At 45.0% G+C, this 19,925-nt stretch overlaps 1 protein-coding gene across 2 annotated transcripts in view; it reads left to right on the forward strand.

Annotated features, from left to right (window-relative positions):
- LOC139550949 (choline transporter-like protein 5-A) overlaps positions 1 to 19,925 on the forward strand; it is a 115,639-nt gene that overhangs the window by 76,492 nt on the left and 19,222 nt on the right. For both annotated transcript variants that reach the window (XM_071362244.1, XM_071362245.1), the window contains exon 3: positions 420 to 493. In XM_071362244.1, coding sequence (XP_071218345.1) covers positions 420 to 493 — 74 coding nt within the window. The remainder of the gene's footprint in view (positions 1 to 419; positions 494 to 19,925) is intronic.

A 19,925-nucleotide genomic window follows, 5' to 3' on the forward strand; every position in this document is an offset into this window, starting at 1 on the left:
ACACACACTGGTACACACACTAGTACAGACACTGCAAGAGCCATTCCAATGGCCAAACCCTGGGAAAGAGAGTGTGGGAATGTGATGTGTCCACAGGGATTCATAGCAGCAGATTGTTGAGGTTAATATTTCATTTAAACGTTTGGAAAACATCTCATCACCATGGTTCCCCTCTGCTGCGGTTTGATCTTAAACAGAATAATGAACGAGGCCTTGATGGGTACTTATCTCTCTCCTCTCGTTTCTCTCTCTCTTTACGCACTAATTTCTCTCTCCTATCGTTTCTCTCTCTGTGGGTATGTTGAATATTGAAAGCCTTGTCAAGGATATGTACATTTTTTTCCTTCCTTCCTTCCTTCCTTCCTCTCTCTCTCTCTCTCTCTCTCTCTCTCTCTCTCTCTCTCTCTCTCTCTCTACAGAAGCTGTACAGACGTGCTTTGCTGTGTGATCTTCATCATCGTCATCCTTGGATACATAGCACTGGGGACTGTGGGTGAGTGGATACAAAACCATAACCACTATTACCAGGAAAGTGTAAGGATGTCTATACAACTTTTCATTACATATAGGTCTACATGTATTGGACAAAATCCGATCTCTCACCTTCCCACGAGTCTAGGAAGTATGCCAATGTGAGACTAGCATTGGACAGACTAAATATTAGCCTTTATGGAGGGAACGCTGTTTATAATAAGGGTTACTTGGAGAAAATCGGACCTCTCTGAAGTGAAAATGGATGGCCCTGCCTTCAGCAAAATATATTTGACCTAAACCCTCCCTTAACACTTGAAAAAAAACAAGTGACCCTCCCCTATACCCAAAATAATAATTAAAACATAAAGTGGATACAGAGAACATTTACCCTCACTTCATGGACAGACAATTGCCTAAGATATGCAGTTTTAGAAACTGTTCTTCATCCGGTAAGCATTACATGGCAATGCAGGAATGTTGATAGCACATATGGCTGCGTGGCAGAAGGTTGTGGGTTCGCAGAACCGTGGACAAGAGTAGGGGTGGACAGATCTTTATAGTAAAATCATTGCAGGAATTTATCATATTGTTTGTATGTCCAAGAAAAAATTGCCTTTTGTAAACATTTAATGCAATTGTATGTCATTTTATATATTAGCAGAATCTTTTTTAATACCACACAAATTACCAAAATTACAGGCTAAGAACTTTCCCAAGTTCTCTCACGTCACCCCGCTCCTCCGCTCTCTCCACTGGCTTCCAGTTGAAGCTCGCATCCGTTACAAGACCATGGTGCTTGCCTACGGAGCTGTGAGGGGAACGGCACCTCCGTACCTTCAGGCTCTGATCAGGCCCTACACCCAAACAAGGGCACTGCGTTCATCCACCTCTGGCCTGCTCGCCTCCCTACCTCTGAGGAAGTACAGTTCCCGCTCAGCCCAGTCAAAACTGTTCGCTGCTCTGGCACCCCAATGGTGGAACAAACTCCCTCACGACGCCAGGTCAGCGGAGTCAATCACCACCTTCCGGAGACACCTGAAACCCCACCTCTTTAAGGAATACCTAGGATAGGATAAAGTAATCCTTCTAACCCCCCCCCCCCCCCTTAAAAGAGTTAGATGCACTATTGTAAAGTGGTTGTTCCACTGGATATCATAAGGTGAATGCACCAATTTGTAAGTCGCTCTGGATAAGAGCGTCTGCTAAATGACTTAAATGTAATGTAAATGACAGAGAAATAGGCCTAAATAGGCCTATCTTATTATATTTCTCTAATGCCAAATCAGTGTGTCTTGTTTGCAACAAAACTGTCCCTGTTTGCACATATTTACATCTGAGATTGTCACGACTTCCGTCGAAGTCGGTTCCTCTCCTTGTTCGGGCGGCGCTCGGCGGTCGACGTCGCCGGTCTTCTAGCCATCGCCGATGTCACGCCCTGACCATAGTTTGCTTTGTATGTTTTATGTTTTGTTTGGTCAGGGTGTGATCTGAGTGGGCATTCTATGTTGTATGTCTGGTTTGTCTATTTCTATGTGTTTGGCCTGATATGGTTCTCAATCAGAGACAGGTGTTTTGCGTTGTCTCTGATTGGGAACCATATTCAGGTTTTGTATTGTGGGTGGTGGGTTATTGTCTATGTGTTAGTTGCCTGTGTCTGCACTGTTTATTATATAGCGTCACGTTCGTTTGTTGTTTTGTAAGTCTGTTTGAGTGTTCTTCGTTTTCGTTAAATAAATAGAGAAGAATGCATTCACTTCACGCTGCGCCTTGGTCCTCCTCTCTTCCACATTACGACGAACGTGACAGAATAACCCACCACAATCGGACCAAGCAGCGTGAAAGAGAGGAACAGCGCGTTGTGGAGAAATGGACTTGGGAGGAGATTCTGGACGGTAAGGGACCCTGGGTACAGGCTGGTGAGTATCGCCGCCCCAAAGCTGAGCTGGAGGCAGCGAAAGCGGAGAGGCGGTGGTATGAGGAGACTGCACGAAAGCGCGGCTGGAAGCCAGAGAGGCAGCCCCAAAAATTTCTTGGGGGGGGCACACGGGGAGTGTGGCTAAGCCAGGTAGGAGACCTTAGCCAACTCCCCGTGCTTACCGTGGAGAGAGAGCGACCGGGCAGGCACCGTGTTATGCAGAGATGCGCACGGTGTCCCCGGTGCGCAGGCATAGCCCGGTGCGGTACATAACAGCACCTCGTATCAGCCGGGCTAGATTGGGCATCGAGCCAGGTGCCATGAAACCGGCTCTACGCATCTGGTCACCAGTGCGTCTCCTTGGGCCGGGGTGCATGGCACCAGCCCTACGCATGGTGTCCCCGGTTCGCCAGCACAGCCCAGTGCGGGCTATTCCAACTCGCCGCACTGGCCTGGCTACGGGGAGCATTCAGCCAGGTAGGGTTGGGCAAGCTCGGTGCTCGAGACCTGTAGTGCGCCTCCACGGTCCGGTTTATCCGGTGCCTTCTCCACGCACCAGTCCGCCTGTGACAGCCCCTCGCACCAGCCCAGTACCACCAGTGCCTACACCATGCACCAGGCTTCCTGTGCGTCTCCAGAGCCCTGTACGCCCTGTTTCTCCTCCCCGCACTCGCCCGGAGGTGCGTGTCCCCAGCCCAGTACCACCAGTGCCGGCACCAGGCTTATAGTGCGCCTCGGCAGTCCAGTATGCCCTGTTCCTTCTCCCCGCACTCGCCTTGAGGTGCGTGTCCCCAGGCCGGTACCACCAGTTCCGGCACCACGCACCAGGCCTACAGTGCGCATCGGCAAGCCTGAGCTGCCCGTCTGTCCAGCGCCGCCTGAGCTGCCCGTCTGTCCAGTGCCGCCTGAGCTGCCCGTCTGTCCAGCGCTGCCTGAGCTGCCCGTCTGTCCTGAGCCGTTAGAGCCATCCGTCAGTCAGGAGCCGCCAGAGCCGCCCGCCAGTCAGGAGCTGCCAGAGCCGCCTTTCAGTCCGGAGCTGCCCGTCAGTCCGGAGCTGCCCGTCAGTCCGGAGCTGCCCGTCAGTCCGGAGCTGCCCCTCAGTCCTGAGCTACCCCTCAATCCGGAGCTGCCACTCCGTCCGGTGCTGCCCCTCAGTCCGGAGCTGCCCCTCAGTCCGGAGCTGCCCCTCCGTCCAGTGGCGCCCTCTAGGATGGTCTTCAGTCCGGGACCCGCTGCAAGGGTCCCCGCTCCAGAGGCGCCACCAAAGCGGGTTATGACTATGGTGGAGTGGGGTCCACGTCCCGCGCCGGAGCCGCCACCGCGGACAGATGCCCACCCAGACCCTCCCCTATAGGTTTAGGTTTGCGGCCGGAGTCCGCACCTTGAGGGGGGGTACTGTCACGCCCTGACCATAGTTTGCTTTGTATGTTTTATGTTTTGTTTGGTCGGTGTGATCTGAGTGGGCATTCTATGTTGTATGTCTGGTTTGTCTATTTCTATGTGTTTGGCCTGATATGGTTCTCAATCAGAGACAGGTGTTTTGCGTTGTCTCTGATTGGGAACCATATTTAGGTAGCCTGTTTTGTATTGTGGGTGGTGGGTTATTGTCTATGTGTTAGTTGCCTGTGTCTGCACTGTTTATTATATAGCGTCACGTTCGTTTGTTGTTTTGTAAGTCTGTTTGAGTGTTCTTCGTTTTCGTTAAATAAATAGAGAAGAATGCATTCACTTCACGCTGTGCCTTGGTCCTCTTCTCTTCCACATTATGACGAACGTGACAGCTGATCCACTTTTCATTTTCCATTGGTTTTGTCTATGTTTCCCACACACCTGGTTTTCATTTCCCAATTACTGGTCATGTATTTAACCCTCTGTTTCCCCCATGTCTTTGTGTGTGTTTGTTTATTAATAAGGTCGGTACGTTCCCGGCTGTTTTTTTCCGGGTGCTGTGTTCACCCGTGTTGTGTGGCTACCATTATTGTTTGCACATTGGTTTTGATACTTTGTGCTGTTTTCTCAAGTAAAGTGCGTTGTTCACTCATCTCTGCTCTCCTGCGCCTGACTTCATGCACCAGCTACACCCACCACCTGACAGAGATGTCATTAGGAATCTGAGCATGGTACTTTCAAAAGTTAGGCCTACCTTTCCACCCCAGACAGAGCAAGCCTACCTTTCCACCCCAGACGGAGTAAGCCTACCTTTCGACCCCAGACAGAGTAGGCCTACCTTTCCACCCCAGACAGAGGAGGCCTACCTTTCCACCCCAGACAGAGGAGGCCGCCCTTTCCACCCCAGACAGAGTAGGCCGCCCTTTCCACCCCAGACAGAGTAGACCTACCTTTCCACCCCAGACAGAGTAGGCCTACCTTTCGACCCCAGACAGAGTAGGCCTACCTTTCCACCCCAGACAGAGGAGGTCTACCTTTCCACCCCAGACAGAGGAGGCCGCCCTTTCCACCCCAGACAGAGTAGGCCGCCCTTTCCACCCCAGACAGAGTAGGCCTACCTTTCCACCCCAGACAGAGCAAGCCTACCTTTCCACCCCAGACATGTCTCCCGGGTGGCGCAGTGGTCTAGGGCACTGCATCGCAGTGCTAGCTGCGTCACCAGAGTCTCTGGGTTCGCGCCCAGGCTGGGCTGGGTTCGCGCCCAGGCTCTGTCGCAGCCGGCCGCAACCGGGAGATCCGTGGGGCGACGCACAATTGGCATAGCGTCGTCCGGGTTAGGGAGGGTTTGGCCGGTAGGGAGGGTTTGGCCGGTAGGGATATCCTTGTCTCAGTATGTAAAAATTTAATAAAATGTATGCGCTCTGGATAAGAGCGTCTGCTAAAATGACTAAAAAAACAATAAAATAAAAAAAAACATAGTAGGCCTACCTTTCCGCCCCAGGCAGAGTGTTCTACTTTTCCACCCCAGACAGAGTAGTCCTACCTTTCCACCCCAGACAGAGTAGTCCTACCTTTCCACCCAAGACAGAGTAGACCTACCTTTCCACCCCAGACAGAGTAGGCCTACCTTTCCACCCCAGACAGAGTAGGCCTACCTTTCCACCCCAGACAGAGTAGTCCTACCTTTCCACCCCAGACAGAGTAGTCCTACCTTTCCACCCCAGACAGAGTAGGCCTACCTTTCCACCCCAGACAGAGTAGACCTACCTTTCCACCCCAGACAGAGTAGTCCTACCTTTCCACCCCAGACAGAGTAGGCCTACCTTTCCACCCCAGACAGAGTAGGCCTACCTTTCCACCCCAGACAGAGTAGACCTACCTTTCCACCCCAGACAGAGTAGATCTACCTTTCCACCCCAGACAGAGTAGACCTACTGAGGCAGAAAAACGTAAGCTTTAACTACTGGCTACTCTTCTTCCGTTGCTTAACCCAATGAGAGAAGGTCACAAGTGTTTTCCTAAAAGCTGTCTGGGTTTAAACATCTTCTATTGTACAGAAAGTGAATAGCTTAATCAATGGATAGTGACCGAATTACATTACTTCCCAAGCAAAGTAAATGTTTTGTCTCCTTGGGATTAGAAGGTTGTAGCTCAGCCTTTGAATGACAAAGAAACTAAACAATGATATCGCAATATGCATCAGAGTCACGTCCTACCTTGGTATTTTACAGCTTGTTTGTAGCATAAAGTATCGCGGACCAAATCGCTGTTATTGATCTCTTTATATAATCGGATCCGTTTTCTTTTCTTTAAAATCTTAAGCACGTGATAGGCCTGTGCTTATTACCATTGTCTTTAATTAACGAAAGATCTATGGCATACCCCCTCAATTCTAGTCTTGGTTTTAACTTAACAGCCCTTCACTGACACAAAGGTAGGCTATTTAAAGAGTGCATGGTGGGTGGAGAAATTGACCGACAAATGGATGGATATGGATATAGCAGCCTATAGCTAGATTTCATCTGTCAAACAGGTAGGCTTACCTAATTATTTCTTAAATAGGAAGAAATAGGCTCCAAAACAATGCCTTCTTGTTGTTAGTAAAGTCTAAATCAAATGAAGACAGTTTTGTTTTTTTTGTTTTTTGTTTTTTTTCAATTTAAAGTTTTATTAAGTTTTCAAACAACCAACCAAACACATTCCACATTCACAGATGTGACAGACTTAAAAAAAAAACTAATAATAATAATAATAAAAATAAAAAAAATGTTATATATATATACAGTGGGGAGAACAAGTATTTGATACACTGCCGATTTTGCAGGTTTTCCTACTTACAAAGCATGTAGAGGTCTGTCATTTTTATCATAGGTACACTTCAACTGTGAGAGACGGAATCTAAAACAAAAATCCAGAAAATCACATTGTATGATTTTTAAGTAATTAATTTGCATTTTATTGCATGACATAAGTATTTGATCACCTACCAACCAGTAAGAATTCCGGCTCTCACAGACCTGTTAGTTTTTCTTTAAGAAGCCCTCCTGTTCTCTACTCATTACCTGTATTAACTGCATCTGTTTGAACTCGTTACCTGTATAAAAGACACCTGTCCACACACTCAATCAAACAGACTCCAACCTCTCCACAATGGCCAAGACCAGAGAGCTGTGTAAGGACATCAGGGATAAATTGTAGACCTGTACAAGGCTGGGATGGGCTACAGGACAATAGCCAAGCAGCTTGGTGAGAAGGCAACAACTGTTGGCACAATTATTAGAAAATGGAAGAAGTTCAAGATGACGGTCAATCACCCTCGGTCTGGGGCTCCATGCAAGATCTCACCTCGTGGGGCATCAATGATCATGAGGAATGTGAGGGATCAGCCCAGAACTACACGGCAGGACCTGGTCAATGACCTGAAGAGAGCTGGGACCACAGTCTCAAAGAAAACCATTAGTAACACACTACGCCGTCATGGATTAAAATCCTGCAGCGCACGCAAGGTCCCCCTGCTCAAGCCAGCGCATGTCCAGGCCCGTCTGAAGTTTGCCAATGACCATCTGGATGATCCAGAGGAGGAATGGGAGAAGGTCATGTGGTCTGATGAGACAAAAATAGAGCTTTTTGCTCTAAACTCCACTCGCCGTGTTTGGAGGAATAGAAGGATGAGTACAAACCCAAGAACACCATCCCAACCGTGAAGCATGGAGGTGGAAACATCATTCTTTGGGGATGCTTTTCTGCAAAGGGGACAGGACGACTGCACCGTATTGAGGGGAGGATGGATGGGGCCATGTATCGCGAGATCTTGACCAACAACCTCCTTCCCTCAGTAAGAGCATTGAAGATGGGTCGTGGCTGGGTCTTCCAGCATGACAACGACCCGAAACACACAGCCAGGGCAACTAAGGAGTGGCTCCGTAAGAAGCATCTCAAGGTCCTGGAGTGGCCTAGCCAGTCTCCAGACCTGAACCCAATAGAAAATCTTTGGAGGGAGCCGAAAGTCCGTATTGCCCAGCGACAGCCCCGAAACCTGAAGGATCTGGAGAAGGTCTGTATGGAGGAGTGGGCCAAAATCCCTGCTGCAGTGTGTGCAAACCTGGTCAAGAACTACAGGAAACGTATGATCTCTGTAATTGCAAACTAAGGTTTCTGTACCAAATATTCAGTTCTGCTTTTCTGATGTATCAAATACTTATGTCATGCAATAAAATGCAAATTAATTACTTAAAAATCATACAATGTGATTTTCTGGATTTTTGTTTTAGATTCCTTCTCTCACAGTTGAAGTGTACCTATGATAAAAATTACAGACCTCTACATGCTTTGTAAGTAGGAAAACCTGCAAAATTGTCAGTGTATCAAATACTTGTTCTCCCCACTGTATATACATATATACATACCTACATATACATACATACACACATACACACAAATAATAATTATAACAAAATTTAAAATGTAGAACTTGCAGCAGCACTATCAAGGTTCTTATTTACTATTTCCAGCCTTAGCTGAGATGACGAGCCAATGATTAGTTTTTAGATTTTACAGCACCTTACACAACACGCATCTGCTCACCTCCCCGATCCCCCCATTCACTCTGTCCAATTTGAGATATAGTGGAGTAGTGGAGACCAGAGTCTATCAAACTTGGGCTGTCTCTTGTGGAGGTCATAAGTGAGCTTTTCAAGAGGGAGAAAGTCAACAATCTGGTCAATCCACATTTTAAATGTAGGAGAGGTACTAGAGGCCCACAATAGAAGGATACATTTCTTAGCAAAGTATGTAATGGTCATGAGCAAATTTTCTCTGTCAGGATCAAGAACAAAGTCCTGCTGGGCATTAAAAAGATAGAGACACGGGGTCATATCAAACTGTACATCTAGTATTTTCTGTGCAGCAGTATGTATAGATTGCCAAAATCTGGCAATCTCTCTACAGCTCCAAAATACATGCATATAGGTTCCACTTTCAGAGGTACATCTTTTACAGTTAGGAGAAATGTCTGTTTTCATTTTATGGAGTCTCAAGGGAGTGTAATAAAATTTGTACAAAAATTTGTCATTCGATTCTTTCATTTTTACATTAGTAGAGGAGCAGTATACCCTGTCGCAAACCTCCGCCCATAACTCATCACTGATAGTCAGACCAAGGTCCTTTTCCCAGATTATTTTCAAAGGAGTAAAGGAGGAGCCTCCTTTCTCAGAAAGGAGTCTATAGATATAGGATATTTTGCCTTTAATGGATTGTGCTGTGACAAGAAGGGTTTCAACTTCGTTCAACTGAGTTCTAAACCTCCTCTTGGAAGTAAATGAGGAGATGACATGTCTAATTTGAAGATATTAAAAAAAAAATGGGATCTTGGCACATTGAATTCACTGCAGAGCTCTTGAAAGGATTTCAGTGTAGTGGTCTTCTGATGAAATAGGTCTGAAAAGGTCCTGATTCCTAGAGTATGCCAAAGATTAAAGTTGGCATCCCTCAGGGCTTTTGGCAAGTCTGGGTTGCCTACTATAGGCGAGTGAGAGCATATTTGGGAGGAGATGCCCAGGTATTTCTTACAGTCCCTCCACGCTAGTAGGGTGCTGTAAATCACAAATGTTTTGGCTATGTTGCCCACTTCACTAAAGTTATTAATGAATATAGTTGAGCTTAGTGGCAATGAACCACAGGATTGGGCTTCTATCTGGATCCACGTTGACTCTTGTCTGTTTGTGATCCATGTTAGCATGTTGCGGATTTGGGCGGACCAGTAGTACAATTGAAGGGAGGGAAGGGCAAGACCGCCCTTAGATTCAGGTTTCGATAGAGTGGAGAGCTTGATCCTAGGTTTTTTATTGCCCCATATAAATTTGGTGATGCTTTGGTTAATTGTTTTGAATAAAGGAAGCTGGGAGATAGCATGGGAGCATCTGAAATAAATAGTTCAGTCTAGGGAGGATGTTCATACGGATTACATTAATTCTTCCTACTAAGCTAATTGTGAGGGAGATCCAGGTTTGGAGGTTGTTTTTGATTCGATCCAGGAGTGGAAGATAATTCTCCTTGAAAAGCCTATTCAGATCTGGTGTTATGAATATCCCAAGGTATTGAAACCCCTGTGTCTTCCATTGGAATGGGCATAGTGTCTTCATAGAACTGGTGAGTGTAATATTGAGAGGGCAGACAGTGGATTTGTTAAAATTTATCTTATAACCTGAAAACGTGCCATACTGAGCAATTGTGTCTAAAATGGGAGGAAGGGATTTCTCAGGGTTGGATATGTAGAGCAAGACATCATCCGCGTAAAGCGAAATCTTGTGCTGCAGGCCGCCTGCAGGAACACCTGTAATACTTGAATTGCTCCTTATCAACTCTGCCAGAGGCTCCGCCCCCAACAAGTAGAGCAGGGGGGATAGCGAGCACCCTTGTCTTGTGCCCCGTCCCAAAGAGAATCTGTCAGAGTTCAGTCCGTTAGTAGTCACCATGGCATTTGGATGAGAGTATAGTGATTTGATCCATTTAATAAAGTTTGGGCCCATATTGAACTTTTCTAAGACTGAGAACAAAAAGCTCCACTCCATCCTGTCGAACGCCTTCTCAGCATCCAGTGAAGCCAGCAGGACAGGGGTCTTCTGTGCGTTTACTTGATCAATAATATCAAAAAGACGGCGAATGTTATCAGAAGAGTATCTGTCTCTAATAAATCCAGTTTGGTCCGCTTTTATTATTTTGGGAAGAAGAGTGTTTAGTCTTTTGGCCAGCAATTTGGTAATTATTTTGTAGTCGAAATCCAACAAGCTTATGGGCCGGAAGGAGGAGCAGGATAGGGGGTCCTTGTCTTTTTTGAGCAACACTGTAATGCGAGCTGTGCGCATTGAGTCTGGGAGAACTCCGTTTTTGCAAAAATCCTCCAGCATTGGCATGAAAATAGGGCTAAGCTGGGGCCAAAAAGCTTTGTAGAACTCTCTGGGGAATCCATCTGGGCCTGGGGACTTGTTAGGTGGCATGGAGGTAATTGCCTCCAGGATCTCCTCAGGAGTGAAGGGGGAGTTGAGATCTTCTTGGTCAGTCTCTGATAGTTTAGGTAGCGAGATTCCCTCTAGGAAGGAGTGGAGTTCTGCTTCCGTGTGTTTTCTCTCAGAGGTATATAGTTTGCAGTAAAAATCATGAAAAGTTAAATTGATCTTTTTTGGGTCATATGTGACCTCGTCCTCTGCTGTTCGGATAGCCATAATTGTACGCTCTGACTGCTCTTTTTTTAATTGATAAGCAAGCAATCTACTAGGCCTATTGCTATACTCATGGTATTTCTGTTTAGTAAAGAAAACTTTTTTTTTAATCTCCCGAGTATAGTCCAAATTCAGTTTGGCTTTGGCTGCTTTAAGTTGACTCCAGGAGGTGCTGTCTGTGGATTGTTTATGTACTTTTTCACAGCGTTCCAGCTCCCTCTCCAGATCTAGCCTGTGTGCTTCCATTGCTTTTTTCTTAGAGGAAGCATATGCAATTAGATGACCTCTTAGTGTGGCTTTAGCAGCGTCCCACATTGTGGCCGGAGAAACAGGAGAATCTTTGTTGTCTTGTGTGTAGTTGTCTATCCATGTAGTTACCAATGTATGGAATGCTTCGTTTGATAGCATGGAGGTGTTGAATTTCCAGCTCTTTGACCTCGGGATGTTTTTGCAGAGGTCAAAGCGGAGGTGGACAAAGGCGTGATCCGAAAGCGCTATGGGTCCGATTCTACACGTGGCTGAATTTATGAAACTCTTTGGGATAAAAATGTAATCTATACGGGAGTAGGTGTTATGGACATTAGAGTAGTATGTATAGTCCATAGATGAGCTATTAGTCTCTCTCCAGATATCTATCAGTCCCATCTCTTTAGTAAGAGAGTTCAACATCTTTGCAGATCTAGGATTTGTGGTGGGGACTTGAGATGATTTGTCTAGGGTTGGGTTCAGGGTACAATTAAAATCTCCGGCCAACACTCCAAAGGAAACACAATGCTCATTGAACAGGGTTATAATTTTCGACATAAAAGCAGGAGTATCTGTGTTAGGGGCGTATATGTTTAAGAGAGTAATTGGTTGCCCATACAGTGACCCAGTTATCAAAATAAATCTCCCCTCCGGATCAGATATGTTTTTGTCAATTATGAATGGAACATTCTTATGGATAAGTATGGCTGTGCCTCTACTGTTGGATTTGAAAGATGAGAAATACACCTGTCCCACCCAAGCTCTGCGGAGTTTGGCATGTTCAGCATCACAGAGGTGTGTCTCTTGCAATAGCGCGATGTCTGCTTTTTCCTTTTTTAGAGCACATAGTATCTTTTTCCGTTTTATTGCATGACCTAGACCATGGCAGTTCCATGTCAATAGATTTAAGGTACTAGTCATCGTCATCGAACAGTAATCGAACTTTAGTGCAAGTCATCTCTGGGTAAAGGTGGATAGTAGTTACAGCTGCGTTCACATAAAAGGAAAATAAATGGTTTACATAAAATAACAGTCTCTGAACACCCCAGCCGAGTTCCCAAACAACTCGACATATCCCGTTGGATCTATTACCTCCCCGCTCAGTCACAATTCTGTGTTCCCACAACAACAACAAAAAAAACGGGAACAGTTAGCAACGCACAACGTCTCCCCCTCCCCACCAAAGAAATGCCTCATCCTCTCCGCCCCGCATTGGGTAAATGACAACGTAGCCCCCGTCCAGACCACATTAAAAATGGGAGAAAATAAAATCAATAGCCCAGCCTACATATAGTAGGCCTAGGTTATAATATGGAGCCTATCCCTCTCAGCTAAAGGAACATAAATATAGATTAGACGGCTATAATGACATTTAGCAGGGCGGGTGGGTCTTTGGATATCGGCTATATGTTGTCTTACCTCCTTTAGTAATAATAGTAATCGCATTTAGTCATTGGTCCATTTCTCATTGACCGGGGTTGTCTTTCAAAAAACGTTTTGCCTCTTCGGGAGTTTTGAAGTGTCGCAGGGCTCCTTGGTAAAGAATCCTGAGCTCGTTTGGGTATTTGAATCCCCTAAAGATGCCTCGGTCAATGGAGCATTTCTTCACCTCGTCAAACTCTCGGCGCTTTCGGCGTATTCCAGCTGACAGGTCCTGGAGCAAGATGAGTTTGGCGTTTCCCACTGTAATGGTGTTGGTTTTCGCCGCCTGTAGGACTCGTTCCTTGTCGGTGAATCTCAAGAAACGTATGGTGATTGGGCGCGGTGGTTGTCTGGCTGCTGGTGGGGGCCTCAGTGCTCGGTGAGCTCTCTCTCGAGTTCTATGGGTCTGTCGGTGGACAGGTGGAGCCACTCGGGAAGTTTGTCTTGCAGGTAGCGGATCAGTGGCATGTTTCCCTCTTCTTTTTCGCCCAGATTTAATAGAACACAATTATTCCTTCGCCCCCTGTTTTCCAGGTCCTCTGTTTTCTCTTCCAGCTGCTCTATTTTTCTTTTAGCATATGCTATTGTTTCCATGGCGTCTGTCAATAAGTTTTCCGTGGATAGGATTCGCCTCTCTGCCTCGTCCAGGCGCCCCGCGTTTATGGTTATCTTGTTGTTTATGTCAGGCAAAGCATTTTCCAGGATTGTCACCTTGCCCCCTATCGCACTGAGCTGAGCGTTAATGGCATCTAGTTTAGTGTTGAGTTCTGTACGTTGGGATCTCAGCTCAGAAAAGATGTCTTCGACAGAGTGCGAGGTTGGCCTTCGTTGGGCCTCGGGGGGGAACGGGTCCTCTTGCTCCTGGCTAATGGCGCTAGCTTTTTCTGAAGCTAGCTGCTTCTTGGAGGCTTTTTCCGTCGCTAGTGCTCGAGTCCGGGTAAAAATGTCACCTGTAGTGTCGCCTTTTGTAGCCGCCATGACTTTTTGACTAAAGCTAAATGAGTTTAAACTTGAAGTGGAGGTAAGATTAGGAATTGGAAACTACTTGTGCGGAGCTCCTAGTTCATGCGGCCATCTCGTTCAGGGGTCACGTGATCCCCAAATGAAGACAGTTTTAATGAATTATACCTACTCTAATTTGCCTACTTTCAGCACCATGAGCTGTCCGTTTCCGATTGATTGTGCTGCGGCTGCTGCACCACAGTGTACGTTTCTCTAATCTGTCTTATTGAGAGGCCAATAACTCTGATAAATACATCATGGGCAAGAGACATATTGTTTTTAATAACATCTATTATAGTAGTAGCCACCGGTCCTCCTTTCCATCTTCGCGCTCTCCTTCTCAAACTGAACAGAACATAGGCTATAGGCTAGTCCTCGCGCAAGATTTTTTGGACTAGACCTAATCACAAATGACTGAACTGCCACCGTAGGCCTACACAGCACAGCCATTGGTTAGGCAGAACACAAATACATTTTTGATCAGCAAAAGCAGAGCAGGCCTGGGGCTCAGGGTTGGAATATCCATTGCAGTATGTAATGCAGCGTAGTTTTATTTACACCATGCCAGCAGCTATCTTAGAAATATAACTTTGCTCTGTGCTTCTCCTAGTATGCACTTCATAGCCCATAGCCTATAGGCTATGGATCATTTATTGAGACCTCACTAAATAGCCTATAGGCTCACTTGGTATTGCGCGCCCAGCGAAGAATCAGAGATGAGGGGCGGTATTGGGCACACATCGATATATAGCGACTAATTCTAAAACACTGAGAAATATTGAAATTTAATCCATTACAAATTGGATGACCCTCCCCTTGACTAGATTTAAAACCATACTAAACCCTCCCCTGTACTAGATTTAAAACAGTACTAAACCCTCCCCTGGACTAGATGTAAAACAATACTAAACCCTCCCCTGGACTAGATTTAAAACAGTACTAAACCCTCCCCTGTACTAGATGTAAAACAATACTAAACCCTCCCCTGGACTAGATTTAAAACAGTACTAAACCCTCCCCTGGACTAGATGTAAAACAATACTAAACCCTCCCCTGGACTAGATTTAAAACAGTACTTAACCCTCCCCTGTACTAGATGTAAAACAGTACTAAACCCTCCCCTGGACTAAATTTTAAACAAAACTAAACCCTCCCCTGGACTAGATTTAAAACAGTACTAAACCCTCCCCTGGACTAGATTTTAAACAATACTAAACCCTCCCCTGAACTAGATTTAAAACAATACTAAACCCTCCCCTGAACTAGATCTAAAACAATACGAAACCCTCCCCTGGACTAGATTTAAAACAGTACTAAACCCTCCCCTGGACTAGATTTTAAACAATACTAAACCCTCCCCTGAACTAGATTTAAAACAATACTAAACCCTCCCCTGAACTAGATCTAAAACAGTACTAAACCCTCCCCTTGGCTAGATTTAAAACAATACTAACCCCTTCCCTGGACTAGATTTAAAACAATACTAAACCCTCCCCTGAACTAGATTTAAAACAATACTAAACCCTCCCCTGGACTAGATTTAAAACAGTACTAAACCCTCCCCCGGACTAGATGTTAAAGAATACTAAACCCTCCCCTGTACTAGATGTTAAACAAAACTAAACCCTCCCCTGTACTAGATTTAAAACAATACTAAACCCTCCCCTGGACTAGATCTAAAACAATACTAAACCCTCCCCTGTACTAGATGTTAAACAAAACTAAACCCTCCCCTGGACTAGATCTAAAACAATACTAAACCCTCCCCTTGGCTAGATTTAAAACAATACTAACCCCTCCCCTGAACTAGATGTTAAACAATACTAAACCCTCCCCTGGACTAGATTTAAAACAGTACTAAACCCTCCCCTGTACTAGATGTAAAACAATACTAAACCCTCCCCTGGACTAGATTTAAAACAGTACTAAACCCTCCCCTGGACTAGATGTAAAACAATACTAAACCCTCCCCTGGACTAGATTTAAAACAGTACTTAACCCTCCCCTGTACTAGATGTAAAACAGTACTAAACCCTCCCCTGGACTAGATTTTAAACAAAACTAAACCCTCCCCTGGACTAGATTTAAAACAGTACTAAACCCTCCCCTGGACTAGATTTTAAACAATACTAAACCCTCCCCTGAACTAGATTTAAAACAATACTAAACCCTCCCCTGAACTAGATCTAAAACAATACGAAACCCTCCCCTGGACTAGATTTAAAACAGTACTAAACCCTCCCCTGGACTAGATTTTAAACAATACTAAACCCTCCCCTGAACTAGATTTAAAACAATACTAAACCCTCCCCTGAACTAGATCTAAAACAGTACTAAACCCTCCCCTTGGCTAGATTTAAAACAATACTAACCCCTCCCCTGGACTAGATTTAAAACAATACTAAACCCTCCCCTGAACTAGATTTAAAACAATACTAAACCCTCCCCTGGACTAGATTTAAAACAGTACTAAACCCTCCCCCGGACTAGATGTTAAAGAATACTAAACCCTCCCCTGTACTAGATGTTAAACAAAACTAAACCCTCCCCTGTACTAGATTTAAAACAATACTAAACCCTCCCCTGGACTAGATCTAAAACAATACTAAACCCTCCCCTGTACTAGATGTTAAACAAAACTAAACCCTCCCCTGGACTAGATCTAAAACAATACTAAACCCTCCCCTTGGCTAGATTTAAAACAATACTAACCCCTCCCCTGGACTAGATTTAAAACAATACTAACCCCTCCCCTGGACTAGATTTAAAACAATACTAAACCCTCCCCTGAACTAGATTTAAAACAATACTAAACCCTCCCCTGAACTAGATCTAAAACAGTACTAAACCCTCCCCTTGGCTAGATTTAAAACAATACTAACCCCTCCCCTGGACTAGATTTAAAACAATACTAAACCCTCCCCTGAACTAGATTTAACACAATACTAAACCCTCCCCTGGACTAGATTTAAAACAGTACTAAACCCTCCCCCGGACTAGATGTTAAAGAATACTAAACCCTCCCCTGTACTAGATGTTAAACAAAACTAAACCCTCCCCTGTACTAGATTTAAAACAATACTAAACCCTCCCCTGGACTAGATCTAAAACAATACTAAACCCTCCCCTGTACTAGATGTTAAACAAAACTAAACCCTCCCCTGGACTAGATCTAAAACAATACTAAACCCTCCCCTTGGCTAGATTTAAAACAATACTAACCCCTCCCCTGGACTAGATTTAAAACAATACTAACCCCTCCCCTGGACTAGATTTAAAACAATACTAAACCCTCCCCTGGACTAGATATAAAACAATACTAAACCCTCCCCTGAACTAGATTTAAAACAGTACTAAACCCTCCCCCTGACTGAAATTGAAAAAGCATGACCCTACATTTTCCTCCAGGTCCCCATTCTGTAAAATTCTATCCATCCCGTTTTTCATCGTCCTAGTTGAGTCAAATTTCTGTTACTTTCAAAACAAAACCGTGCTAACAAGCGATGTAAAGGGAGATGCTCCATGAGAAGCCTTGTGTTTAGAAATCTTCTTTGAAAGCAGTGATGCCACACTGGCCTAAATCCAAACACACTGTCCCCCTGAGTGCGAGTCAGCAGATTAACCTTTGATCACAGAGGGCTCTGAAAACCCACCACTCAATACTCAGCGCTGTGTTAGAAAAGATAAAACAGAATACCATTCATTTCTAACTAGCTACTGGGGTTTAGATGGTGGAGTAGGAAGATAAAAGGGTAAAAACAAGAAAGGGTGTGTGTGTGTGTGTGTGCGCGCGTGTGAGAGAGAGAGAGAAATAGAGAAAGAAGTAGCAAGTGTGAGAGATATAGTCAACATTGCCGTCATAGAGTGTGCAGTAGAGAGATACAAAGAAAAAGAGCGCGCGAGAGAGAGAAATAAAAAGATAAGTGTGTAGCATCTGTTCTATTCACAGAGACAGAGTGCGAAGACGTTCACAGCACCTAGAAATGAATGTTTCATGCCCCACAGCTCTATGAAGTGCTTCTTATCTCCTCTCTCCTCTTCTCCTCCTCCCCTGTTCTGTTAAAGATCAATCCGTCAGTCAATGATTGCTTCGGCTTCAAAAGTTCTGTACCTTTTCTCATAGTAATGATCTCAGAAATGGTAAGCAGCCAGCAAATTGAAAGTGTAGTTTTAGAAGTGACTCTGCACTGAAGGTAAAAGTTGCTTCAAACATCGAGTACAAGCAGCTAATTACTATGCATGCTGTGCTCTACAATTTCCCTTGTTAGCGGAAATGTGTTTTCCATTCTGAATACTTATTGATGAAATCAACTCTTCCCCTTCTATTACCATCACCACTAGGTACAAACGTTTTAGGCAGCCCTACTCCCTATGCCCAACAGTAGCTCAGTAAGAGGGAGCTGCATCGTTGAGAAAAGAGAGAGAAAGATAAAACGCAGAAATGTAAAATACAGCAGTCCTGTGTATTGATTCCGGTTCTAGAGAGCTGGGTTATGACTGATATCTGGTCAGTGTTGAAATAGAGAAGTGATATGCTGCAAAGGACAGCCAGGGAGAGAGTGAAAAAGGGTGAGAGGCCCTTTGTTCAAAAATCTCTGATTCAGACAGTCTCAGCAAGGGGTCTTTTTGTTGAAAAAGGGACATATATACAGTGGGGAGAACAAGTATTTGATACACTGCCGATTTTGCAGGTTTTCCTACTTACAAAGCATGTAGAGGTCTGTAATTTTTATCATAGGTACACTTCAACTGTGAGAGACGGAATCTAAAACAAAAATCCAGAAAATCACATTGTATGATTTTTTAATAATTAATTTGCATTTTATTGCATGACATAAGTATTTGATCACCTACCAACCAGTAAGAATTCCGGCTCTCACAGACCTGTTAGTTTTTCTTTAAGAAGCCCTCCTGTTCTCCACTCATTACCTGTATTAACTGCACCTGTTTGAACTCGTTACCTGTATAAAAGACACCTGTCCACACACTCAATCAAACAGATTCCAACCTCTCCACAATGGCCAAGACCAGAGAGCTGTGTAAGGACATCAGGGATAAAATTGTAGACCTGCACAAGGCTGGGATGGGCTACAGGACAATAGGCAAGCAGCTTGGTGAGAAGGAAACAACTGTTGGCGCAATTATTAGAAAATGGAAGAAGTTCAAGATGACGGTCAATCACCCTCGGTCTGGGGCTCCATGCAAGATTTCACCTCGTGGGGCATCAATGATCATGAGGAAGGTGAGGGATCAGCCCAGAACTACACGGCAGGACCTGGTCAATGACCTGAAGAGAGCTGGGACCACAGTCTCAAAGAAAACCATTAGTAACACACTACGCCGTCATGGATTAAAATCCTGCAGCGCACGCAAGGTCCCCCTGCTTAAGCCAGTGCATGTCCAGGCCTGTCTGAAGTTTGCCAATGACCATCTGGATGATCCAGAGGAGGAATGGGAGAAGGTCATGTGGTCTGATGAGACAAAAATAGAGCTTTTTGGTCTAACTCCACTCGCCGTGTTTGGAGGAAGAAGAAGTATGAGTACAACCCCAAGAACACCATCCCAACCGTGAAGCATGGAGGTGGAAACATCATTCTTTGGGGATGCTTTTCTGCAAAGGGGACAGGACGACTGCACCGTGTTGAGGGGAGGATGGATGGGGCCATGTATCGCGAGATCTTGGCCAACAACGTCCTTCCCTCAGTAAGAGCATTGAATATGGGTCGTGGCTGGGTCTTCCAGCATGACAACGACCCGAAACACACAGCCAGGGCAACTAAGGAGTGGCTCCGTAAGAAGCATCTCAAGGTCCCCAAGTGGCCTAGCCAGTCTCCAGACCTGAACCCAATAGAAAATCTTTGGAGGGAGCTGAAAGTCCGTATTGCCCAGCGACAGCCCCGAAACCGGAAGGATCTGGAGAAGGTCTGTATGGAGGAGTGGGCCAAAATCCCTGCTGCAATGTGTGCAAACCTGGTCAAGAACTACAGGAAACGTATGATCTCTGTAATTGCAAACAAAGGTTTCTGTACCAAACATTAAGTTCTGCTTTTCTGATGTATCAAATACTTATGTCATGCAATAAAATGCAAATTAATTACTTAAAAATCATACAATGTGATTTTCTGGATTTTTGTTTTAGATTTCGTCTCTCACAGTTGAAGTGTACCTATGATAAAAATGACAGACCTCTACATGCTTTGTAAGTAGGAAAACCTGCAAAATTGGCAGTGTATCAAATACTTGTTCTCCCCACTGTATAT

Source organism: Salvelinus alpinus, chromosome 23 (genome assembly GCF_045679555.1).
Source record: "Salvelinus alpinus chromosome 23, SLU_Salpinus.1, whole genome shotgun sequence".
Lineage (NCBI taxonomy): Eukaryota > Metazoa > Chordata > Actinopteri > Salmoniformes > Salmonidae > Salvelinus > Salvelinus alpinus.